This window comes from Salarias fasciatus, chromosome 8 (assembly GCF_902148845.1).
Source record: "Salarias fasciatus chromosome 8, fSalaFa1.1, whole genome shotgun sequence".
NCBI classification, from domain to species: Eukaryota; Metazoa; Chordata; class Actinopteri; order Blenniiformes; family Blenniidae; genus Salarias; species Salarias fasciatus.
Window position 1 is genome coordinate 7059557 of NC_043752.1, and position 27540 is coordinate 7087096.

At 44.2% G+C, this 27540-nt stretch overlaps 1 protein-coding gene across 15 annotated transcripts in view; it reads right to left on the reverse strand.

Annotated features, from left to right (window-relative positions):
- Window positions 1–27540, reverse strand: part of cacna1g (calcium channel, voltage-dependent, T type, alpha 1G subunit) — a 239695-nt gene that overhangs the window by 43148 nt on the left and 169007 nt on the right. For 13 of the 15 annotated variants that reach the window (XM_030097525.1, XM_030097518.1, XM_030097520.1 and 10 more), the window contains 9 exons: window positions 24463–24556; window positions 23146–23327; window positions 22470–22808; window positions 22045–22224; window positions 21554–21654; window positions 18169–18292; window positions 13458–13526; window positions 9261–9445; window positions 254–380 (listed from right to left, as the gene is read on the reverse strand). In XM_030097525.1, coding sequence (XP_029953385.1) covers window positions 254–380; window positions 9261–9445; window positions 13458–13526; window positions 18169–18292; window positions 21554–21654; window positions 22045–22224; window positions 22470–22808; window positions 23146–23327; window positions 24463–24556 — 1401 coding nt within the window. The remainder of the gene's footprint in view (window positions 1–253; window positions 381–9260; window positions 9446–13457; window positions 13527–18168; window positions 18293–21553; window positions 21655–22044; window positions 22225–22469; window positions 22809–23145; window positions 23328–24462; window positions 24557–27540) is intronic. The other 2 variants (XM_030097523.1, XM_030097512.1) reach the window with 1 other exon arrangement.

Genomic DNA, 27540 nt, shown 5'->3' on the forward strand with positions numbered 1-27540 from the left:
TGGATGTGCACCAAGGGCACAAAGCTCATTGCTATATATCGGTCGTTGGGCTGGAAGCCATGAAGTGTCTATTGCAACCAGATGAGCATGTGTCAGTGTCCCTGATGGATGTTTTAGAATATGTGAAATCCACTTGGTTAAAAATTGATTTTCTGCTAACATTTCATGAGGCACGTGTCAATAATTATAAAAGAGTGAGTATATGAAGGTCGTGTGTGTGTGTGTGTGTGTTTCCCTGAATCCCCGCTCTCACCTGGACGCCCAAGATGCCGAAGATAATGAAGAAGGCACAGCAGATGACCACGATGTTGCCGATGGGCTTCAGGGACGACATGAGAGTCTCCACCACGAGCTTCAGCCCCGGGGCTCGGCTGATCACACTGCAACACAGAATTGAAGACAGCTCAATGCGATGTGTGGGTGCAGCGCGCCGAAAACTGAGGCCTCATTTACACAACGTTTTCAAGTTAAAACGGAAGAAAAAAGAAAGAAAAAAAATGGAAAATAAAACTTTCGTTGTGTTTTGTGTGTCTGTTCACATGTTGCATTTTCAGAAAGTTTCTGTGACTCTGGGTTGAAAGGGAAAAACACAACTTTCCTGGAACGCTGACACTGCACATGCACACTGTGGTTGTGATACATAATTCTGCATGCAGAGTGTGAAGTGTACATTTACTACACCATCATGTTGGAGTTCAGATCATGGTTCCAGCAGCCCCTTAGTTCCGATCACGTCAGGGTGATGGGTTATGAAATGCATTATGGGAAGGCCCCCACAAAGCGAGTGCAGCATATCTTTGTGTGTGTGTGTGTGTATGTGTGTGTGTGTTCATGGGGAAACACGTAGGTTGCCGACTGTACAGCCCAGACCAGATGGAGGAGGGATGCCTGCGAGCGTTCCAAGCCGCAACCTCCTCCTCACCCACCCTCACACAACACGCCTCCAGGCCCTCACACATTCACACGCATTTCCCCCCCCAAGCTTTCTCTCTTTCAATTTCCCAGTCTCTACCTCTCATTTGACTTTTTTCATCCAAGAAATGCTTGTTGGCTTTCAAATAAGTCAACTCTCTCTCTCGTTTTCCTTTTGAAAACTCTTTCTCACCTCTTTCTGCATCCCAGCACTCCTGCAGTAGAGGAAACACACACGTCCAATTAAGCCAGTGGCCTGATGAGCATGTTTAATTAGTGGCAGCATGACACTCGACGCTATGCTGCAGCTGCGTTTCTCCGGAGAGGTGAACTCCTCAAGCAAGCTTTACAAAACCTCACAGACACAGATACAGAAAGAAATGATCTCCTTGTAACGTTACTGAGCAGCAAAAGGTGTTAAGTTAATCTGTCCCTCCCTTGTGGAGTCCTCTTTCTCTGCACTGTATGTATTCCGATGAGAGGACTGGCGAGTGAAGGAAGAGTCAATAGCACATTAGGAGAAGATATGAGATAATACGGGTCGAAATCTGACCAAGACCTCACAGATCAATAGCCGTGATCACAGGATGCTGTGTCCAAGGCGACACCTCCATCAGTCTGCAGCTCAACGCCTTTACATCTGATACTCTTTTGAGACGTGTGTTGGGTTGAGGTTCCGCTTCCGGCCTTTTGAGGGCAGTGCTGTTCAAGTGCTGCATCCGAGCGGTCTCGTTCAGACGCTCACACACTGGAAGACTGAGGATATACTGACCACTTATCCAAAAGCAAAGATGGAGATCAAAGTGAACTTCATTCATTTCATACTTCACATGTTTATTCTATCGGGGCTTTTATGATTTATAAATAATGCTTTTTATCCCTTGGTAATTAAAGACAAAATAGCCATTTCCAAGCCTGGACACATGGGTTCCATTAGGAAATGCTTTTGGCATAAAACTCAGATTGCTGAAGGTGCTGGTAAATGACCAACAGGATGTCAACAGAAATTGGACTACAGTCGGCCAAAGATCCCTGATGGAGGGAGGTAATCCGCTGGGGTGAATCCCGGAGGGATCAGCCGAAAAGCAAAGAAGATTCAAGACCAACCCCAATGAAAACAGACGACGCATTAGAGAAGAGCTGACGCAGCAGTCCCTCCAGCAGACTCCCCCACAGTGCAGCACATAAAGTGTAAAAAACCCTTCAAAGGCTGTAGTTCAGCTGCTAGAGAGGCAGGTCCACTCCCCATCTCGCCCTTTCCATATGTAGAAGTGTCCTTGAGCAGGACACTGAAGCGCAAGTTGCTCCCAGTGATGAGCGAACAGGCTGCATGCTGACCATCAATGGTGTGTGCCAGTGTGTGTGTGTGTGTGTGAAGGAGCTCTGCACGGAGAATGTTGTTCATTCCGTAAAAGTACAATAAAAGTGTTAAAATGTGCAACAAAAGTGAATTCCATTCAGCACTTTATCATTATCTGCATGGATGGTGAGATATATCCGATCTGATCTACATCAAAGTCACAGGCATGGACAAACACAACATTCCCTCAGTCGTGTCCATGTTCCAGTCACCAAAGTACTCCATCCCACCAACCACTGCAAGGTGGTGATCCTCTGGTGATCAACTGAATAAACTTTGAACAGTACATTTGCAGATGATACATAACTGATCGTTTCAACTGGAATCATCTAACAACCTGCACAGGAGCTGAATCCCAACAACGTTCAGAAATAACATCTCAGGCTGTGAAAATCATCAGGAATTCTGAGAAAAATCAGATACGGTGTGTTTGTGAAGTTCTGAAAATCCCTCTGGAGAAATTTGTTGAGTTTAAAGAACACATCAAGGACAGAAGCACATCATAAACACTTTGCTCAAACTGCCTGCGAACGGTAAAAAAAAATAAATAACGTGTCTCCTCATATAGGTGCTTTGCATATGAAAACCCAAGGCAAAACCCTTTTACCTCTCGGCGCCGTGTTTGCCTTTCCAGCTGACGCTGTGACAAATGTGCTGAAGTGAAAAGTCTTATTAGGGAGGGAAACGAAGGAGAGACGAGCGTCTCGTTCTAAGTCAATACAGCCCTGATGATGCTGTCCATGGAGGATGCACACTGCGATGGGCGCCTCTCCCGTCATGTTTATTTGCATACGACAGGAAAAAAAAAAAGCAAAAAGAAGAAAAAGATGAGCATCAGGCTGGATGGAGGGAGCCAGAGGGAAAAGTTAGCTCTCGCTTCTTTTAATCTACCTCCATGCATAAATTCATTGCGCCTCCCAGCGTGTCCTTGTTTTGTGTGCTACACAAAGAGAGCGGCGAGAAGCATGCGGCGATGCTCGACACCTGCACGCACGCGGCGGCGCCGTATCCCTCACGCCGAGGGACGGGAACAACAAGTAGGGCAATAAGTGGGAGGAGTGTTCCCACAGTGAAACACTGGGTGTAATTAAGCGACGCGGAGAGATGGAGATCAGGGATCCAGGGACGAGGGAAGGGCTGATGAGCTGCAGGAACACAGAGGGAATAGAAAATGAGGTGGCTTCTATATTCCTGGGTTTTTTTTTTTTCCTTCTTTTGCAAACTTTGTTTCTCGCTCTACCTAGCCGTATAAATTTATTTGTGTGCTCCGATTCTCCAGCCTATAGCTCTGTCCTACAAAGGCAGAAAACAGCAGCCGAAGAAACCAAGTGCTTTTAATAAGTAAAGTGATTAAATAATATACTAAGTGATCCATCAATAGCCAGAATTTAAGTTTAAAGCATATATATTGCATTACCAACATTGTGTTACCAATGCTTACATGCTTTACTTAAAAAAAGGATAAAAATGAAAAAGTGAGCAAAGATTTAAATAATCCAGAGACACATGAGCTCAGGCATGGATCTGGCAGAGGTCGGCCTCCGCTGCGGTTTATCGGTAAACGAACCTGTTGGCCGAAGGCCTTTACATGAGACCGCCAGCTCTGAGGCACTGTGGGGCGTGTGGCAGCTATAATTAATAGACACACTGGGGGAGAGCGAGCGAGCGAGCGGGGTTTCTGGGTTGCTGCTGAACTGTTGATGACGTGTAGGCGGCAGTTGGCTGACATAAAAGTGCCATTTGGTGACACGAGGTGGTAACTCGTGGGCCCTCCCTGTGGCCGACCCTTGGTTCAGGTTGTGGGTTTTGATGAATGGCTGCAGAAGCGTGTGTGTGTGTGTGTGTGTGTGTGTGTGTGTGTGTGTGTGTGTGTGTGTGCGGCTGCCCCCTAAACAAAGCCAATGCATCATTTTGTCACCCACACGGTCTTTCTTGCACCCACACAGACCCACTTTTCTCGTGTGATGTAACACCGTCATTAATATCTCTAATGGGGAACAAATAGAAACAGACTCTTGCGCACAAATAAACACATTGCAGGAATGGAAAAAGAAAAAAAAAAGAAAAAAAAAACTTCTCCTTCTTGTTGCTGTAGCACTCGTCACACGCGGAGACATCTGCAGCTCACAAATGATTGGTGATTGATTATTATTCCCTTATCGGCGTCAGCAGTTCCGGAGCAGCCTGTGTGAACTCCACGTGCACCGCGCCGCCCGAGGGGAAAACACAGACAAGCTCATATTTAATTCAAATACCGACAGCAAACGGGATTCTGCTACAATTGAATGGAGAGGCTTTGTGGGTGACGAAGCCGTGTCGGGCCTGCGGTGGGTTTAATAACAACTTTCTGGAGCTTTAAGGAGAGAAGCAGCTTTAAATATCCTGCTGAAACGCTTCCTTTTGACTGTGCCACCAGGAAAATTTGGAAATAATTTACCCAAGTATAACTTTGGAAAATGGCTTGTTCCAACAAACTATTTTATCGTAAAATAATTAAGATGCATTGAATTTCAGATTTCGTTTATTGTTATTTTATTTCCTCAGATAATCTCCTGGAGAAGTTCGCTCATCTCTCTCGGGCAGATCAGTATTCCACAAGGTACAAAACAGAAGTCTCTTTGTAGCTTTGAAAATGGAGAGACTGCGATGACGTGATGACAATTCGAACTGTAAAAACTACAAAGAACAAATTTTCCTGAAAGGTAATTCTGCTCACACTGTTTCATGCACGTACAGTATAATCAAGACCCAAACATAGAGAGAGACCATTCTAATGGCAATAAACACAAACCAACCTACTGTTAGAAAAGTGTCTTAAACCTCAAATCTGTACTGCAAGGATGGATTTGTAAACACATCCATAATGAAGGCTGCAATATCTTGCAAATGATTGGTTTTAGGGAAATTCACTGTATTACACCAAGGAGCATTGCTGAAATCGACTTTATTATAGATTGCAAGTTCTCCAAGGAGTTCCACAGGAAAATGGATTACTTCATTATACTTAATTCATCCATCCAGTGGGTTAGAGCCCATCTGGACAAAGAACAAAAATTACAGTTTTCTCTATTTAGCATGTAAGCAACGTTTTTATGTCAAGACTAAATCCTGGCCTACTTCTCACCGTGGTTATGTGCTTTCTGATATGAATTGGAGGCTGATTCAGCTTTTAGCCATTCACCTTTTGCATTATTTGCTCCAGCATGTAGCTGAAATGGGCAAACTCTTATTCTTGCTGATGAAGTCAAAAAACACCCGTGTGAACCCCGTCAAAAAGATCCACCCCAAACGTCAAACTCAATTATCTTTGACAAGGTTTTAAACACCTGCAGTCTATTAAAATTGAGATGTACAATATACCCAGAGCAGTACGGTTAGAGCTTAATATGTTAAAGCCTTTAAAGCTACGCTCCTCCTCTTGGATTAAAAGTTAATAACTATCTTTAAAACGATTTTACCGCATTGCCTTTCCGTAACTCGTCTGCAGCCTCAGCGGAGGAGACAGCCGAGCTCCTCCAGCTCAGCTCTTTCTTTTCCCATCCTCCTCTGTTTCTCCATCCTTCACTCTCTGCCCTGTCTTCCTAATCCTGTTTCTCTCCCTGCCATTTTGCATCTTTCTCAAACTGAGGACGTCGCTCCCGAGAGAAACGCTTGCCCTTTGCTCCCGAGAATCTCTCCCCTCCACTTGAAATTTGTCCAATTTCCTCCTGTAATTGCTTCATATTTTCTAATCTGACTTTAAAACCTCGCCCACTCGACATTAATACAGCCGCAGCCTCGCTGCCCTCCGGGGATTAAACAAGGCAGGGAGCACGGCGGAGCGACTTGAAGACAGGATTCAAACGCTGATAGCCAGGTACTCCGCTCAAGCATCCACTTTGTCACAGCTGCAGCAGATCTAATTAGGAAGCGTCTCGTTTGACAGTAAGTTCATTCTTTAATGTCACATTAACATTCCACTTCTTTGTAATCAGCAGATCATTTGTTTCAGCTAATGAAGCATCGCGGCTCAAGCGAGGTTAGGAGGTCGAATGTTGTGATAAGAGCAGAATTAAGGAAATCTCGCATCTTCTCGAGGTCAGTCTTTGACTTTTAACTTGGGCTTCATTCACAAAATGTTTTCAAATAAAAAAAAAGCTAATTCTGAGGGCTGCAACATGACGAAAAGACAAGGTATGCTGACTACATGTCAACATGCCAAAGCAAAGCTTACAGTATGAATCAGAGCAGAAAGTCACACCTTGAATTCAGTTGGAGCAAAAACATCCTCTGCGAATGATTTCACTTTTATGTCAAAGGTGAAAGTTACAAGAACAAAGACAGCAGTGAAGATCAGTGGGTGAATTTGGCAGGATATATTCTTCGTGTGCTCCTCCTGAGAACTGAAATAAGTATTCACGACGGGGGCAAAGCGTGGAGAACTCCCCCTCATGAGAAGAGACGGAGAGCAGACGACTGCTAGCCAATTCAAGCGTGAAGCCTCACGCATGCAAATGCATCCATGGACACACACACACACACACACACACACACACACACACACACACACACACACACACACACACACACACACACACACACACACACACACACACACACACACACACACACTGGACTGTGCGCACATGTAAAAACTATTTATACCCCACAAAGAAGCACATTTTTGTCTCTCGCACGCACAAATAGTTTGAGATGCGAGTCCACAAACAGCCTCCAAATTGGTGATTTCCGCCTTATTTCCACTCAAATAAACACGCCCGTGCAATTGTATACAACTTGCGTATGAATGCAATCTAAAAAAAAAAAAGGCCTCAGCAAAAAAACACAAATATACACACATTTCTCCCAAAGCTTCAAAAGTGGCACATGTGACGGCTGAGAGAGAGCGAGCTCTGTTTGTTCCAAACCCCAAAGCAAACATCCACATATACCGTGTTTGTGCCCAGTGCTGTAAATGATGCATTACGGAGCAACACATTACTCCAATAACACTCCTTTTGGGGGTGATGTGCTAATTACTGCGGGATTAGTAATCCGGGTACAATTACTGAAGCTTGTTCCTCATTATTTATATAAAAACAGTGGAGGGGTTGTCGCCTCTCTCTGTCCTGCTTCCGGAGCAACTCTCAGCTTCACTGTTAGCCAAAGCCAATGTTATATGGCCAATAGCAAATCAATTTTGACATCTGTTCATACGGATCTCTGCACTCACCATTGTTATTGTTTGTAACATACTGTTCTCTGCATGTGTGTTCTGTAATTACAAAAACTAACCGAGCTGTGGTCCTTTACGCTAACTTAATTGTTTACAGCATTTCAGCCATTTCTGTGTAAACGGACATCGTTTTACAAAGGCTGCTGTGTAAACTCAAAAGTTTTCTGAGACGAGAGAGAAAAAACAACACATTTCCACTTGAAATTTTGTCGCGTTAACAGCTTTGAGCTCTTCAGTATCTTGTCTTTACAAGCAGTGTCCTGCTGCTTCATGTCAGCTTTAGGATCATAGAGCATCCTTCTCTAATAGAATGAACCTTGTGCTGAATTTGGTCATGTCATGCTCATCAACTTTTGAGCGTCCTGTTTTATCTCATTTTGTTTAATCAGTTGTGGGTTTTTGTCCTCTTCTATCAACTGATAAGCCTGTCTCTTACTACACAACCATATCTCACCGATAAATTTCAATGATCTAATTCAAGTCAAGTCAAGTCTATTTAAGTTTTTAAAGTTCATGTGAGGTTCTTGTTTCGGATCTCATCTTGTCAGGTCCCCAATGTGTCCGGCTAATAGTGCTGACATGCACATCATCATACACTCTCTCTCTCTCTCTTTCTGTACACAGTACATGTCCTGTCTGCTCTCTTCTCCGTTCCAGTCTGTAGGCTGATCCACTTTCCTTGTCTAGTCATGTTTAGAGTTTCTGGTTTTTCTCATTCACTCATTCCTTGATAGCGCCTCTGTGAAACAGTTGTTTGTACTTTAACCTTTGACTGATCACATATATACTAACTACTGCTTGCTTCCAGATACAAATAAAGCCTCAGACATGCTCTGGCTCTGAGTCGTGCACCCCGAGTCGTGTCCTGAAACCATGTCAGAACTAATGAGTGAATCAGTCATTAGTTTGACCGACACAGTGCTGACAGCTCAGCTAATGTGTCACAGCAACACTACAATAATACAGCTATGAGCACATTAATAAGCCAGGCATGAAAGAGGGAGAAGGCTGAAAGCAATGCAGGAGTTACTTCCTCGAGTGAGAAGTTTCTCGTTTGCAGAAACGGCAGCAAAGTACCTCTAGTGATTTGGAATAGAGTATCATTAATCAAGTAGAAATTTTCAAGAGTGGTATGAGCCGACCAACCAGCCAACCAACTAACCAACCAACCAACCAACCAACCAACCAACCAGCCAGCCAACCAACCAACCAACCAGCCAGCCAGCCAGCCAGCCAACCAACCAACCAACCAACCAACCAACCATCCATCCATCCATCCATCCATCCAGCCAGCCAGCCAGCCAGCCAGCCAGCGATTCAACCAACCAGGTAGCCAGCCAACCAACCAACCAACCAACCATCCAGCCAGTCAACCAGCCAAACAACCAGCCAGCCAACCAACCAACCAACCATCCATACAACCTACCAGCTAGCCAATGATCCATCCAACCAGGTAGCCAAGCAGCCAACCAGGTAACTTACCTGCCAGCCCGCCGACCAACCAAATGATCAGTCCAATGACAGACCAATCAGTTACTAAACTAACCAATCAATTGCTCAGTCAAATGACTTGATTTGTGATGGACTCAACGACTTACACTGCATTTTGAAGTAGGTGGGAACAATCAGACAAGGCAAAAAGGATCTATTTTTTGTTCTGTAGTATTTTATAGGATGATCTTTTATTTTTGATTCAGTTGTGCTTGGCTATTTTTTTCTGTTTTTGTTATAAATTCACCAGAAGAGCGCTGGACGGGTTATGAAGTTACTCACCGGAGTGGCCTCAGAGTCCTCAGCAGCCTCAGAACTCGCAGCATGCCCAGGATCTTGGTCCCGGAGTTTGATATTAGGGAGACCAGGATGTCAATGACAGATATCATCACCAGCATCCCGTCCAGGATGTTCCAGCTGCTCCTCAGGTAGGCTTTATCCCCAAAGCACCAGCCCAAAGCCACAATCTGGACAAAGGAGACACAAGGGATAGTTGTGTGACTGTATGTTAGTGATGCAGCACTTACACAAACTCCCTCAGCAGCTGTTGATGGTCTGGATATTGCTTAAAAGGATTTTCTTTAAAAGTAGCAGGGAAAAAAAACTCAAAAAGCATCAATATTAAGCCACTTCTATATCATTAAGAGTAGATGCCTCACATCCCACATGCCCATCTCTATTGACTCCAAACAGTGATTGTTTACTTAGCAGCTGAGATCATAAAAGCTGCAGGCTATGCAAGCCCCATTTCCTATTCTATAGGTGCCACTCATCATTTCTGCTGCCGGTAACGCAATTTGCATTCTGGAACATAACAGGGAAGGAAGCGCATACTTATTAAAAGTTTTTTTTTTTCCTTTCATGTATTTTTGAAACACTGCAACAGCAGAGAAAAGAGGAAGATAATCCAAATGAGCTGATGCTAATCAGTGCATAACAGCGCCTCCTCCACATGTACAATATGTAAAGACAACCATCAAAGAGATTCTCAATATTTAAGGACATGCAGACTTTATACTTCAGATTTTTAGTAGTTCAGAATTTGCATTTTATTTATTTATTTTTGTCACTGCTGCATTATTTCACAGGCCCAGAATGACACTTATCCTAGAGCAGCACTAGTTCAGAGCTTGAACGTTTCAACCAATTTGAAAGGGCAGTATGTGTTTGTTTTGAAATGAAAAAAAAAAAAAAAAACAAGCAATCATCAATTCACTGTTCATAATTCAGCCTGTCATGCTATTCTGCAGTCTCTTTTCATAAGAAACAATTTATGGAACAATAGGGGAAACCAGATGTTTAAGTCTTTAATGATGCTATGGGATTAAATGCTTCCTGAAAGATTATCATAGGAAAACTGGTTTTTCAGGGAGTGGGACCTTGATTGAGCTGATGTTAAAACAGTATGTTTCACCTTTTATTATTTCACTAAACTCCTGTTTGCTGAATGCGGACGGTTGCCTGATCCAGTTTAAATAACCTTTAATTGTTTATTTCAAGAGCTATTGAAAGTAACTGAAATAACTTTTTTTTAATGAGAGAAAACAAATAAAGCAACTTGACTAGTTTCTAAAAATCCAAATAACTGCAGTGGATCACTGATGTTTGTAAAACATCTGTTATAATACTGATCAGAAGCAATATTCAGTAAAAGCAATGTTAAACAGTTGGTGGTGTAAACATTGTGAAGATAGGATTTAATTCCAGCGGAAGAAAAGCATGAGTCTGTCCTGATACATAAATCTGTTTCTTGTTTTTGTTCTCATAAATTGCCAATGCTAATTTCGGCTCCTGTTTGGTTGAATTATGCCTTCAGCCTCGAGCTCTTTTGAAAATCTTCCACCTGAATAAACATTTCCTAACTGAGTCATTCCCTTTGGGATCCAAAAAGTTAAATGAAACAACCTTTTATCTCTTCGGATAAGAAATATTTGGGAGAATTTAGCAAAACAAAGAACTTCTGTGAGACCTGACATTTATTCTTACACTTAATCAGAATAATCAGTCTTACAACAATGAGTCAGGACACCTGTTACAACAAATCCTCTGATACAGTTAATGTAACAGGAGTGAATCACGAGAAACGATATAGCCGGTTTAGTCACTGTAGTACCAGGTGGCCTCGTCTCGGAACGTGCCACACTCTCAAAGTCCAAAAGGAAATGAGGCCCTGGTAATAAACAAGAGCTTTAAGGTTGATTTAGTTGTTTCACAACAAGATTTTCGGGAGAAGAAAAAGAAAATGTTACTGACGGGGAAGTTTGGAAACTTCCCTCTACGATCCAAACACATGTTAATCAGTTTAACAAGGTTATCTGTTGAGTCTACTCTGTCTCTGTCTGACTTCAGCCTGCAAGCTGGGATCGACTTTAACTCCCCAAACATCCTGATTTAGACAAAAAAAAAAAAAAAAAAAACAAGTATAGAAGATGTTATGATTGAGTTGATAGAAGTTAGAGAAGAGGAACTGGGATCAGAAGTCACCATTGTGGGACCCTGAAGGCCCTTGACTTGGGACCATTGGGAGTCCCTGATCAAAGCCATCGACCTTCACTGTGTCTCTAAATTAACTATGAACAGAACACAGTAAAGGGGACATATTATGCTATTTTTCAGTCATTTCATATAGATCTCAGAAGCCCCAAAACATAAATATTTAAGTTTGTTGGCTCCAAATTCATCCTTTGTTCGGCGTTTCAGCAGTCTAAAAAGTCGCTCTGACGAGTCCTCCTCAGAACAGGCTGTTTCTGAGCCTGCTTCCCGGTATGCACTTGAACGCGTCTGTCCACGCCCACTCTCTCTCTCTCTCTCTCACACACACACACACACACACACACACACACACACACACACACACACACACACGGTAGGGCCACAGTCAGGGGGAGGAGTTAAATCCAGTTATTTCAGGATAAGCAGACCAAACTCAAACCCAACCGTTTCAGCAGGCATTTTCACAAAATGAGGCAAGACAGGGAGGAAACAGACAGTTTTCAGATTTGAACGTCATAATGAGGCTACGGCAACACAAACTACTACAAGAAATTCTTCACAAAGTGAAAAAAGAATAATATGTCCCCTTTAAATGCTGCAGGTTTTCCCACTAATTGTTTAGAAATGCCACACTGTCGCAGTGGCATCCGAACCAGATCTTTAAAACGCGAATATAAGGCCATTACCCAATATCGTTCCTTCTCAGCTCATTCCAAACAGTTAAAAACTCTGTTAATGTTTAGTTTTGCTGTGGTTGTCCTCGGTCTGATTTCTCTGTCACCCTGCTATTGGAGTTGCGGTCCACACTTTGGAAACTGCTGCCTGAGACACAAAGAGAAGTGTCCTGTCAGAAAGTTTTCATTCTTGTTGATGTTTAGAGCTAACCAGTGATCAATGGCGCACAAAGGATTAGGTGTGTGTGTCGAGGTGCTGCCTTCACGAGCAGAGGCTTTGAATGAGTGACAGTTGTGAACTGCTGTACCCTCTGCCTTCAGTCCCTCATCATCGCAGACCTCCGTCTGAAAGAATCCCCTCAGCTTTACCGAGCGTCCCCTCGCCCGACTCCCTCGCCGTAATGCTCTGCTTTCTCTCTCTACGCCTGGGAGGAGAGGGGGGCTTACGGCGGCTGGGTATCAGGTGGACTTTATTTTCTCTCTCGGCTTTGTAGGCGAGCGGTTCGCGGCGTCTGGTTTGGGTTTTGCCATTCTTATGCAGAATTCTTGCATTCAGAGTGTCTTGACAAACGAGCAGTGAGACAAATAGCTTGTTTGACAATAGGCAGTTGGATTTTTTTTTTTTTTTTTTTTTTGCCTTTCTTTTCCATGAAAGTCATGACCTGCCAAATATTCTGCAGCACAACAGCGGATGTCAAGTGAGTGAGGAAACACAGAAGTTCAGGATGACTTCATGAAGGGTTGCATGACAAAGTACATTTTCTTATGGGTGACTAAGTAGAATTCAACAACACATCATTGAAACACCAAAACAGTGTACTGGGCTTAAAGAGGGGAGCCAGGAAGATTGTTACATCAAATACAATTTGATCCGAAGGGTGTCAGACCAAATAAATATAAAACTCACTCAGCTTTGTGCAAATAATGACAAATACAGCTGACGGAAAGTAAAGTTTTCCAATTAAGAGAAATGTCAACGTCCTCACTTTAAAGGAACAGCCCTGCAGTCAAAATGACGTGTAAATAGAACCACAGTCAAACTGATCCTAACAGGAGAAGGTGCAGGATCACTTTCCAGATGACTCTGACAATTTGCAATTCAAACGACAGGAATTTCAAACCAAGAGCACAAACAAGCCCCTCCAGCTGATAGTTGATATTCTCGGAGGAAACCAGGAACTGAAATCAAGAGAGAAGCCTGAGCTTACGATGAAGTAGGAGAATCAAAGCTGTGTAAACAGACACCTAAAACACGATCTGAGTTTTCTGTTTTCACTTGGGAACCGTCCATCGTCTGTGGAAACGGTCTCACCTTGACGGTCATCTCGGCCACGAAGATCGCTGTGAAGATGTAGTTGGACAACGTCAGAAAGATCCGCTCCTGGAAGACCAAGTCAAGAAAAGAGAGAGATTTCAGGAGTCAAAGTAACCTTTTTTTCCATCTGTAAGCATCCTGAGCTTGTTGCCTGCATCCAAACAGATGTAGAGTGGAGCTGAATAATGTATGAGTTACTTTGCTCATACGCTACGAGAAAACACCTCTGTACAAACACATCCTACTGCACTCTCTAATGATGGCTGGCAGGCAATTATAAAAGTTTGCTCTTTATTAGTCCTGCATGAAGTATTTAAACGAGGCAGATAATTTGCTATTAAGGCTTTAAAGTTGTATTTTCCTGTTGTACTGGTGTGGGGGAAAAAAAAAAAGAAGCTCCAACGTAACACTTCTATGATTTCCTATGGGGGAAATTAAAGCAGAACAAACGTCTACAAGGTAATATCAAACCTTTATAGGACACTCGCTGAAGTATTTATTAATGTCGAATTACACTCTGTTGGAAAGATTTAACTGAATAATGAATTAAAAACATGAAAGAGTTAAAGATTTTTCTGTGTCGACGACACTGAACGGGGATCAACAAGCCAAGATCTGGTTCAAAATCTCAGGGAATCGAAGCCTCTGAGAGGGACCAGCGACACAGCTGGTGAATCGCTGTTTCAGGGAATCAGAATCAGAAGCTTAAACTGGCTTTTCTGGCATCAAATCCTTTGGATTTTCTTCAGTTTTGAAAACAAGCTCCATCATTTCATGATGCAACACAGCAGCATCAAACCCAGCCTGTTGGACCTCCGTCGTTCGCTCCACTGCGCTCCACGCCCTCCCCCCTCCCCTCCCCTCCCGCCCGAGGCGTCACGGCTCTGTGTTGGTGTGTGTTGGTGTGTGTTTTCTGAGCCAAACAAGGACCAGGGGAAACAAAATAAGCAGCTTAGCAAGAATAAGAACACTTCACCGGCTGCTTGTTTACCCTCCTTCCCCGCTGTCTGAGGAGACGCGACCCTTCCCCCGCCGCCGAACGTCCCCGCCAGTGTGTGTGTGCGGCGGGACGTGGCGGCCGTTCCCACGGCCCCCGAAAGCCTTTGCACATGCTCCCAGAAACACACACACACACACACACACACTTCCAGATAAACACAAAATGACAGTCCAGCGGCGATTTTTGTGAAGTCTCTGGGAATGTCGGCCATGACATCACTGGGAAGAGCGCGGCGGCAGGCGCTTCATAAATTCCAGAAGCGCTTCCCGCGTTCCCATCTGTTTGAAGCTTCGTGCACTCTCTGATCGTTTGATCATTTCCACAGAGTTTCAAGTGAATATGCATCGCTTTCGCATTTTCACTCCAGAAAAGTTTTGTTTTTGTTTTTTTTCACGGCAACCTTTAAGACTTATTGGTATTCTACAAAATACCGTAACTTGAGGTGACGAAACATGAAACAACAATTTAAACATATTTATCAATGACTTCACTCGATAAACTGTGGGTAAAACTGGAGTCATTTAGAATTTGCTCATAAAATTCCAGGAACACAGTTGTTGGCAGTTGTTTTGTCGTACAAGCTGAATTAGAATGAGACAATATTTTACTTATTCAGAAAAAAAGGTTTTTTTTTTTTTTTTTTTTTTTTTTTTAAATCAAGCTGCATATTTTTGCTGTCTAGAAGAAAACTGACCTTTTTCGGGCATAAATAAATACATAAATAAATCTGTGGCGAGTTAAGTGTTAAAATATGCTAAGTTACTCAAAATAAAAACAGTAAAAATGTTTGATTACCTGCTTTGCAATAAAGATTGATTTTCTCTGTTACCACTGGTTTGCAAAATGGACCGTTTTTGGTTTTCATTAAACATAAATTGGACAAAACTAAATAATTTAAAGAATAGATAGAACAAACTACGCTGAATGCATGTAGCAAATTCAGCTAGAAAATAACTGAGGAACTGTCCCAGTTTTCATGTAAGGTTATTTTTCGTGCCAAAATACTAATCAGACTGCTATAAAATGGTATTTTAGCAAAATTAAGAATAACCGCTCTGAAAAATGCAGTAACACATGACTGAGAATTAGCTCAGCTTTTTCCCTCTGGCAGTAGAAATACAGCCGACGAGCAGCAAGACTCCTTTTAACTGTAATTACATCTTTCCGCCAGGCAAATAGCAAGTGTAGTTTGATTTTCTTCACCATATATACTTCTGGGTTGAATACAAGTCGGTCTGAAACTGAGAATTAATGTGAATCAATGAAGGAATTTGTCGAAGCGGTTTCTCTTCCAGCCAGTGTTCTCAGTGATGACGGCATTTTATTGGCCAAGGCAAATTTCCCTTTTCGTGCGCTGCGGCTGCTTTTCTTTTAGTGCTCTTGTATATTTTTAGCTGAAGGCTAAAAGAAAACAGTTTCTAACGGTTTGCGACAGGAATCCAGACCCTCTCTCCGAAGCAGTAAAAACACTTCCCCGTTGCCGCTCGTTCTTCACGTCTCGCGGCGGCGGCGGGGGGGGGGGGGGGGGGGGGGGGGGGGGGTTTCTTGGCGTCCGCCCAACCTGTCCGCAACTCGGGGGTGGGGGGTGGGGATCGCGAGCAAGTACAGCCCGAAGAGCCCGAGTCTGAACGCCGCGGCGGAGGCCAGGGCGATGACCTCAACCCAGAGGCGCTCTGCTTGGTTACACTCCTGTGAAAACAATACGCGGCGCTAAACACTTCCAGTCGGTGATTTACACGGCGAAACGCTCCTGCAGGGTTTTCACGCCGGCGGTCCGGGAATGCTCGCCATCTTCCTTGACTCTTATAGACTCTCATCGGCGTTGTCTCTTGATCCTGTCGCCGAAAATGTAAAATTGACCACATTTTACACTCCCGACGCTGCTATACTTCAACTGGGAGCTTCAGACGGTGATGTACTGTCCCCGCGCTCAATTACGAGTAATAAATCATAATAGGTGGTATAATCGCCCTCGGTCATTTCCACCGAGCTAAAGGGCGGCAGTATCCAGGCAACCCCCAAGAAACCAAACCAAAACAGCCAGGCGACGGCGAGCCAAATTCAAAGTGCCTAACGTAACTTCCAGGACAATAAACTAATTATTCAGCCCGCATTCCACACTAAAATGTTATGACTGAAATGCTTTATATCGCTGCTATTTAAAGAAAACCGTGTGTTCCGTCAGCCCGTTGCAGAAGTGGGTAACAGAGTGGAGCTGCAGAGCGGTGATGAATTCAACACAATAGGTTGTTATACACAGAGCAGGAGCGGGGATCAATGAGAGCGCCGGCTTCATTAATCCAAACAAACCAATACAGATAAACAAACTGCAACGTGTAACGACCGCCGGGTGCTGTACCGGGGCTTAAAGGTGTGACCGCCGCTTGTTTCAACCAATTTCACTTCAAAAAAAACAGCATCCAGGTGCAGGATGCAAAGCGGGAAGGTGACAAAATAAACATTAACTCGGAAACACCTGATGTGAGTGTTGGCGGATGGATGACCACCGATGTCCTGTCTCACGCCATACGAGGTAAAACCATCAGAAATATCACTGGAAATATTAAGTATTAATGGAAATATTCAGAAAGCAGAGGATTGTGTGCATTAAGGAGTTATTTGAAACAATTTATCACAATTTTAAACATCAATATCATAAATTCTGCTGAAGTTTGAAGCATTTTCGATGGAGCATGATGAAGCAGATTTCCAGCATATAGCCTCCTGGTACATTCAGCGAATCCATTCATCTTCCTGAAGCTTTTAAGTAAAGTGGACACACATTCAGCAGGATCACTGCCAAATCTCATCTTGTCAGATTGGGTGGAATAAGAAGCTTAAGCTTGTAGTTTTCAGTGTCCGTTTAGCCGACAATGATGCTTGAAGTGACTGAAAGCTCAACTGTGCATGCAGAGGTGAGAAATCAGTTCCTAAACGTACGCATGCAGGTAAAAACTTCTTTTTCTGGACATCAGCCCACGGATAATTGAATCAATCGCAACTGCGCCTCATCCGTGTTTTGATTCCGGAACGAGCAGAACAGAACGTCCCGGCGGCACCCCGCCACAATCAGGCCCGTCCGTGGGATACCGCGCATGCTAAGGACGAAAAGAAGAAGAGCAAGGGGGGGAAGAAAAACCTCAAACAGGGGTAATTATTGTGTTTATGCACGGAGCAGACAAGATGCTGCTGGTTGTGGAAGAAGCGAAAGGACAGAGACAGATGTGTTTGTGCTGCTGCGGGGCGCGCTGCCAGAACGCCGTCTCCTCGGAGGGAACGGCGCATTAAGCGGAGGAGGTGAGGGTGTGGATGCAGTGCAGCAGATAGCGGGGGTATGGCACACATTACCCACAGCTCCTGGCTCACAGTCAAACAGGAGGGCTTCCCTGCTCGCGCCGCTTTCTGCTCCGCTGCTCTGCGGAGAGCGGGCTGCAGGAGTAATTCGGCTGTGTCCTCGTGTGTGTTTGTCTCAACAGGAATCAGGGTCGGTGCTGCTGACGGGTACTTTTTCTCTCTTTTTTTTATTTTTCTGGGCATTTTGGACGGAGTTCAAACACAGTTTATTCGAGGCTTATTATGCACAAATGTTCTGTTTTTGCTGTTATTTCATTGAAGTAGCATCCATACCTGGGAGCATGTATCGTTCCTCTGTCAAACAGATCGTAAACACGACAGCAAATCCCACACGCGTCTCTTTTGTAAACTCACAGCGCTGCTGGGGTCAATCCGAGGCCTCTCCATCGCGATGGTGATGCAGTTGAGGAAGATGATGACCAACACAACGTGGTCGAACATCTTGTGGGTGATGATCTTATTGCAGCCGATCCGAAACCTGGCGGAGAAGAGGAAAACAATTTGGATTAAAAAAAAAATAATAATTACAGGGAGACCCGGGAAGGCAAAATACACAAAAATGATCCTATTCAACAATAAAGTTTAATCTTTTCTCAGCTTTTCCTTTGTCTGTAGAGCTGAACGACGTTTCAAGCCAAACTCCAGCAAAGTAGGAGTACAATAAAAGTGCCATGAAATGGAAAGACTCATGGCATGTTCAATAAAAAGCTCCAATAATATCACATTCCGCACAAGGACACTTTACAAGTAATACCCAAACTCGTTGGACGTGAGAGTGCTTGTCTCACTAACTCTGCAGTAAAACCACCGTCGATTTAGAAGTCATTAATTATGTCTGACTTTCATTACTGGACATGAAAAAGTTCCCAGGCTTTCAGCTCCTGACAACACAGATAAAAAAAAAAAAAAAAAGAAGGGAATGCCTATTATATACAGCAGTGAAAGGGATTAAACTGTGCATCAGCTTTAATCGCTGTGAGTACAGTGGGGGGCAAACACAAAGAGGCTCAAATCTGGATTTTTGGCTTTATTTGACAATCTGGATATCATTCTGTCAACACTTGTTGAAACTGCACTGGTGTGTTTATTTGCCCGTGCTTGTTCATACATTATAGAGAGCGACGGAGCAGAAGGACACTCCGGTTTCAGACACTCCGCCACATGAGGTTTGAAGGTCTGAAGTCTGGGCGGAAACCTTGATGTCAAGATCAAACAGTCCCATGAAACTCAGAAGTGCACACACAGTCTCTCACACACACAAAAAAAATACCTCAGGAAAAAAAAAAAAAAAAATGTCAGCGCAAGCATCCTGTCAGAGTCTGGATCGGAAATAAAAAACTCTGACATCTCAATGCGTGGATGTTTACGTGGAAAGTTTTTGACAGGTGCTCGGAGTTTTCCTCCCCGTCTGATGATATTTACTGACCTTTGGAGATTCCTGGCATCAAACCTTCAGCTGATTCGAGATGACAGCTGACATAATTGACTTCAATATTGATTGCAGTTAGCTTTTCTGCTCTTAAAATGTCACAAAGCGCGGATACGCACCCTATCCGTTCACATCTGTAGCCTTTTCAACAGGGGTCACAATGAAAAGCGAACAGGTCTTATATTTTGCAATGTTGTGTTTTGGCACTTAAAGCGTCACATGACATACCGAATTGTACACATTGTGTTACTCTCACTCCTGTCAGTCAAGGTATAGGAGTGTTATTGTGCAGAGGGATAATCCTGCACATGCCTGACACGCCACTTTTCTCACTCTGATCTTTCTTGCAGGAAACAGGTTTAATCCTGGCGATTCCGTCGCGGCGCTCCGGCCCACTTCACGGCTCATTAAAAACTTCCCCCCGCAGCCATCAGCGGCCGCGGCCGCGGCAGCAACATCAGCGAGCACAAAAGGCAGGTCGAGGTGAAGTCAGGTCCGTGTGAAATCCGCCGGAGCCCCGGGGACCGCCCACCGAGCGGCCGTCTCTTGATGTGATTGTGAGCGCGGGCTGGCGTCCGCGGCACTTCGAGGCCAGAATGGGCGCCACGCAGAGTTCGCGTCCTCAGCGTCACTCTCGGCGGCGAGCAGACCCGGCAGCCTGCTGCGAGTGAAAGCTGGCTGAAAGTCCGGTTTGAGCCCAGCTCCTTCAGTTTTCTTAATACTCTGACAGAAACACTATGGGGAGCTTCTGCTATTAACCTTTTTTTACCTCCACAAACGATGTAATCGGGCCAGAAGAGAAGGAAACCACACTGAACTTTTAAAAGGGCTAACGCTCAGGTGGACTGTACCTTTTTTTTAATAAAAAAACATATAAATGATCCTACTGATTGAGATCTTAGCTTTCAATTAAATGAAATGATATTAAAAATATCCCGAAACTTTGATGTGACTGAATTTTTGAAGCGTAATGTCAACTTTCAATATGTTCAAGTTCAGTTGATGAAAATTTAAAAACTCTGCCAAGAATTAAAAACATAATTCGGAATCTTGTGAACAATTTGATCATCTCATGTTATCTCAACAGGATAGTTTGACTGTGCTGAAAATTCGGAAGGTCCAACTGTTTGTAAATGTAAAATGTGATGCAGACCTTTCAGCCAATCTCTTGTGGAATCACAGACATTAACAGTCGCCAGGTTTAAGAAATTGTTTCATCCTTTCCTACTGGGCAAGGCTGATAGTTTTTTTATGACATAAAAAAAATCAATCACGGTTTTGAGAACATTTTGTCCAAAAAAACCAGCGAGACCACTGGAAGGCACAAAATTTAATCAAGTATTGCATAAAAAATGAAGTTGCCAACTCGTCCGACATTATTAATCATTGCCTCTTCAATAGTTTTTGATGCTTTCTGTGCGGTTGTTCCTTTTTGTGCCTTTTTCCACAATTCCACTGACTTGAACGGTCAGGAAACTAAAAGCTCTGAAGACTCTTCGCCAAAAGACTTTGAAACCTTTTGCCAGCTGATGTCTGTGCGAGTGCAGAAATGTTACTTTTACATCATATACAGAGTATATTCTATTAACTCCAGAGGAAAATGATCATAATAAAGTTTATGAAGCAGTTTACCACTTTTTAATACTTTTCTCTGCTGCTGCCAACAGCGTCACTGACTTACAGGCTTTTCTCTAAGATGTGATGAACATGCCATGACACTCTTGTTGGCTCGCGCTGATCTCCCATTGGATTGTCAGCTGATAATTAGCATGTTTTAGGTCCAGCATATTGCTTGTTTTGGCCTCGACGGCCGCGGCCGACACCACAGCGAGCGGAGCTACATAGATCAAAGCCCCGGAGGAGGAGGACGAGGCACGTGGCAGAGATAACGCGCCGCGCTCAGTGGGAGAAACTCCCTTCCTCCCTCTGCTGCCGCTTACTCACCCCTGACACGGCAGAAACGTGCAGACAAAAGAGACTTCTGAAGTGTGAAAAAGGGGGGGGGGGTGTTGATATAGGGAAGGGGAATAAAATTGCTGCGCTCACACTGATGCCAAAAACACTTCGCTATTACTGTCAGCATTATGGGATGTCAGTCACAGGCAATGGCAAGAATCCTCAAGCTGTCGAGCGTGGAGATCGCTCTATTTCGTACGCTGATAACTGCCACAGCGGGAAGCCGCTCGTAAGCATTCTTCTCATTTTGAAACAGGAAAACTCGATGGGGCTCGGCATCAAAAATAACTCAGAAAAATTGAGGATCCAGCAAACAGGTGGGATAATGGAAACGATCAGAAGCATGAAAGTTACCTTGATTCTGGAGGGAAGAGGTAGAGTGACCAGGTATCTCTCTGTCGACACCACTCGGGCTGTTTCTTCTCCAGCCAGCGGAACAGCCTGGCGACACGACCCTGCAAAGAACAAAAACACTAAATAAGCAGTGCATTCGAACAACTTCTCAGTAAATTCAACGGCATCAGTTCAGGCAGGAACTGTTTTGTTGATCAGGCCCCATTTACATGACAAGATTTTCAGGGAAACCAACTATAATTTTTTTTTTGTTTTGGTTTTTTTTTTGTTTAGGGAACGATTTGGTTTTACATGTCAATGTATTGAAAACAACGCCTGTTTATATGAAAATGGGAGAAATGCTGAAAGCAATATAGTTAGCATGCTAGGCCACAAATCGGTGTTTTCAGAGGCTCTGAGCACAGCTGTCCCGTAAATAGTCACCCAAAATGCAACAAAAGTGTTCCAGTTGCCGTTTTGTAAGATTTTTCCAATTATCCCAGTTGACAGACCAGGTTGACTTCCTCTTCGACGTTCTCGTCTTCAGTGTTGTCCTCCAGCGAGACGTGCGTTGGACCCAGGGCTGATGGAGATCCCTTCCCGTTGCAGTCGCTGTGTTCTGGGGGCCGCAGGTGGCCCAGCGAGGGCGGCCTGGAGCTGTGCATGCTGGCCGAGCGGTAAAGGTAGGGCACCTTCACAGAGGAGAAAGGAACAGGAAGTGATGAACAGCACTACATGTCCCTGTCTCATGTGTACAAATGGTGTTCTGCATTAGGTTTGAGGGGATCTATTCTAATCCAAGAACAACATGAACTGTCCTGATATGCCATCACTGTCCCATCAATGTAACAGGGTCATATTAAATTGCAGTGAGAGTGAACAGACATTACCTAACCCTTCATTTCAAGTCGGTGGGTCATTTGTACAGTGGATCTACCTGCAGCAGTGCATCTGGGGGCAAATCCATCGAGCTCCGAGTCTCCACCGACTCCATCCTCCTGTGTCTGGGCCCCCCTTGAGACTGGGACATGGAGTCAGTTCTGGCCAATGATGCATCGTCTTCCTCCATTAGGCCCCCTCCCTCTTCTCCGCCACCCTCTCCTTCCTCCGAGCTGGAGCCGCCATCCCCGGACAGAAGGGACCGTCGTTCTCCGGACTGCCGCTTTTGCCGTTTGTGCGACGGGACCCGACCCAGGCTGTTCCAGCTGGACCTGCGGCTGGTCCGGCCGCTGCCAGAGCTCCACGGGGCGTACGGGGAGGAGCTGCGAGCGCTGGTCTGGAGCGGGTTAACGTCGAGAACAGAGTGATCGGAAAACGAGGGGAGGAAATTTGGCAATTTAAAACATGCACTACAAGTGAGAGTCCTGCTGTCAGGGAGGAGCAGACGCAGATTCCTGCACTTACTCTCTAAAGTTGTGCTCATCGTCTTGTCAAATAAATGTGGCAGCGGCAGCAGTTAAGTACGGTGACAAACTACACACTGCATTAATCACCATCAGTCATTACGACCTCCATGGATCAGCAGGACACTCACAGCGACTTCAGACAAGCACTCTCGGGGAACTGCCACATGCTCTTCGCTTGTAAATCCGAAAATAAATAAGAGTACCAACCGGCGATTTGTCATAGCAGGCTGGGTCTATGGAGACGCTGCTGCCCCGACGGGACTCGTACCCCAGGATGGGGTCGCCTGCCACGGGCAGCTTTGGCACTGGCATCGGGGTGGCGGCAGTGTGGGTGATTAGCGGCGGAGTGAGGCTCGTCTTCAGGTCCACGTGACCGTTCACAGGCACTACTGGCAAAGGCAAGAAGGATAAAGAATTGGATTATGGTCCCTTGGGAATTTTCATGCATCAGTCAACCAGTGAAGCTGCAGCTGATGGTGAAGGCATCCAGGCTGAGATAAGATTAAGGAGAAACCTGATGGAAAATGGAAAAATTACTCAAGATTATACTGAAAACTTCAGCTCAACCGACTAGACCAGGTAGGGAGTAATGATGGTTTAAGATTGAAAAAGTATTGTGATAAAAAAAAACCTCTGGGGAGAGAAGGAAAGACAAGACAAAATAAAAAGCAAATAAAAGTTGATTGCAAATGCATAATTGAGATAACAGATGACAAAGAGAAAGCAACAGAAGGAAAAAGCACGTGGAGTATTGCCTTCAGACTGCAGTACTTAAACGTGGATGCCTCAAACTGGTATTGAACGACATTAATATTTCAGCAGGGCATTAATCTTATGGGATGCGTAGGAGAGAATATTATGTTTGGCAGCAACACAAATACATGACGTGAGGATGGGAATGCGGCTTTAATAACGCTAATTCCTCCATCTTCCAACCTTTACCCGGGGCCTAGAAGATGTATATTAGCCTCTTCCGGCTATGTAAGCAGTTTTAGACAGAACATCTGAAGGGGCTGAGGGGGAGATGATACAGTACATCTGGGACTTGTACTCCATACAGTAGTGTTTCCAGTGGGGTTTTCAGTCTGCGCGGATGGTAATTAAAGGGGATGGGAACTGGCGTATGAGGAATTATGGATGAGGCTGCTGTACTGGTGTGATGCTGGGCGAGGAGACGTCCAGACACGTGCTCGCCAAGTGTGGTCGGAAACCAAAGGGGGGCCGGGAAAAACAGAGACTGGGACCACAGGCGTAGAGCAGGTCGGAGAATGTTTGCACGGGGCACTTTTCAAAATGCCTGAGGGTAAACTCTCTGCTCTGTCTTACATGCATTTTTTAAGAAATGTAACACAGTGTGTAATCTAGTGGGATCTAGCGAAGATTAGAGAGTGGGAACACCAACAGTTATCTGTTTAAACAGCGATGGATCAAACTCTTGTTTGCAATCAAATCTTGGGTTTAATCCTCAGGATTCGTCCAGTTGGATGAGTGTGTGTGTGTGTGTGTGTTTTACACGCGCCTCACCTGCAGAGGCTGACAGATCCTTCTTGCTGCCGTTAACATCCTCCATACTTCGTGCGAAGGAATCGATCTCCGAACCTGATTTAGAAGCGTCACCCTTGACACGCACACAAAGGGAAAACACACACACACACGCACGCACACACAAAGTGTTACACAAAAAACACCTGGGAAAATATTCTCCTTCTCAGTTGAGTTAAGAGAAAGCAGGTGGGCTGAAGTTGCCTCTAAACACTGATCCCTGTATTCCTACATCTAAGATTGGCATTGGTTTGGATTGGACCGTGGATCGGTCACTAGAGGCAACCTCTCGCTCTCGGAAGCAGGTCAGTGATGGTGTGGGTTTCCTATAAATCCACAATCTCACAAGTTTCGGAGTGAGGGCGAGGCAGATTGGCTGTGTAGAGCATTGTCATGCATGGAGGACTGAGAGGGTTTTTTCTGAGAAACCATACTGAAACTAGGACTTAATCCAGAAGACCATGGTCATTCTATCCTGTTTTTGTGCTCTTTTAATACTGTTTTGTTTAAAGAGTGCCAAAATCGCTTCATGCCCCATTTATACGACGTTTTCAAGTCAAAACAGAAGACCTTCTTTGCAGTTTGAAAACGGCTCCAAAGGTGGATTTTTTTGAAAATGCTCCGACTCCATCTCCGTATAAACTGAGACAAACTACTTTTTCAAAACGATACAACTTAATTTCTGTAGAAACCAACGAAAACACAACAATTGTGAAACATTGATACAGTGCATGCAAACTGCGGCTGCCTTGAATAGTTGCTCTGCACATGTGCGAGTAGATGGACAGTAACAGCGTTTGCCTCCAGAATGTCATGACTCCTGGTCCATGTTCTCCTGGGACTCAGTAGTTTTACCTTTGAGAGTCATTCTAAACAGCAATCCAACTTGGTCATCTGTGTACTCACCATTTTTAATGTTTGTAGTGTATTTTTTCTGTGCACGTGTGTGGTTTCATTATAAAAACAAACAGCAGTGCCCACTAGATGAACACTGCATCATTTTCACTGTTTCTGTTTAAAAGCAAATCACTTTCAAAACATTGCTTTTTATCACGCAAAACATTTCTGAAGTGAAAACTCAAAAAACTACGAATTTGTTTCTTGAAATCTTGCTGCATAAACAGGGTCTGAGTTTTAGGGTTTTCACATTTGCACACAGCTAATCCTCCTCTTCCTGCTGTAGATCAACAACTGAGTGTGATGTCTGTCAGAATATCTGTCAGCTTTGTTGTCCTCCTTCTCCATTGCGGTTCCAGGGAGTAACATCAGAATGAGCTCCATTACCATAATACTCCCGCAATCCTCACTGTATTTCACAAACTTCTCATAAGCTCCTAATTACTCTTTTCCTTGCTGACTGCCTCATGCTGCTTTCTGGTTGCAAACACACCGCCGTGAACCCCAGAGTTCCTTGCTTGGATTTGTTGCACTACGCCAAAGCCTGCAGCCCCCATTAATGCGTCTGAGGGAGCCAGGTGGAAGCCGGATTAATAGAACGCCGTCCCAGCGAGTCAGACCTGTGCGGCAGCAAAGTGAATAAACAGTGCGCACAAAAGCCTCCGGACCTAATCACCATGCACCTCCTCTTGAACTAACAAATTACTTTCGTGATACTCCCCACGAGTCTTCGAGAAAGACAAAGTGGGTGTGAATGAATTGTTTGTTTACTGCGGTTGTGTGTTGGGTACGGCGTCTCCGAGACACCAATTTGCATCTTTTTTTTTTCCTGCGGTTAAAGCCACTCTGTGCGTGCCCCAGACTGATTTGCCTTGACCTAGTCGAGGATGCCAAAATGATCTAAGGAGAGTGGATGCTAATGAACCGGCAGGCCAATCAACTCAAGGGCTACTCGGAGCGCCTCGTGGCTGTTTTTCATTGCATTCCTGCGTATTTGTCCGAGTGCTTCATTCCCACTTAACGGTCTTTGCTCGGCGCCAGAAGCGCGAGGCACTGGAGATGCCTGAGAGACATAAAACAGACGAGTCTCAAGGAAAAGAGATTACCAGTGGAGATTCCTGCAAAACATCGAAACAACAAATGGTACTTTTAAGGCTGTTTTATAACTGATCAGACCAATCAAAAACTTGCACTTACTTCCTCTTTGCAAAAAAATGAGCAAACTAAGACCCTGTTGATACTACAATTAAAAAAGTAGAAGACCTATTTGTTAGAGGTGCTTACTTTGGTAAGCAGTGCTATCTACAGGGACGTCAACTTCATTGATTATTCGTCTTCACCCTTTAACAAGTTCATACCAAATTAGGCAAGGCAGGGAAAAAGCCCGTCCTCACACTATCTTGAGTGATTGTACTGCGTTTTATCCCTGCAGGATTTCAGACCACATGGGCTGCAAAAAGACACCTGAGTGACGATTGAGGGAACTGATGAACGCAATCCAACATTATTCTGTTGGGGTGATATACAACCAACCGATTTTGTGATCAGACAAGAAAACAGGTTGGTACAGAGAAAGAGTGAATTCAGTAAATTGAGTTCTGTTACTGTGTGGCATTCGGTGGTTGACCAAACCTCTTGTGAGCATTTTCATGCAAACAATAGACCTGCTTTCTTTGTACACAGTAGCAACAATCTTGAGGGGTTTATTTATTTATTTATTTATGTAGTCTTTAGCATTGTTTGATGGCTACTGATATTGAGGTACCGACACCCAAACTCAACATTGTGGTCAGTTATTGATAGCCAGAATTGTTGCAGATGTATTCAATAAAATTGTAAAATACATTATTTAGCTAAGAGTCTTCTTCAATGATCCTAAACACAAGACCTTTCATTCTGACACCCTGTTTACACCACAATGTTTCAAAATAAAACATATAGTTACTGTCGATGTACTCATGCATGAGCAGAAATATCCATTATAGAAACTTTGCATTTCCATCGTTTGCACAGAGCATATTTTAGAAAGGTTCCACTTTGCAATCTGTTTAAAAACAAATGTTTTTAATGGCTCTGAATTGTCATGTGAATGGACGCCCAAAACCCAAGAGAAGTTTACTGTTCTCTACTGTAAACGATGTGGTGTGAACAGGGTAAAAGAGA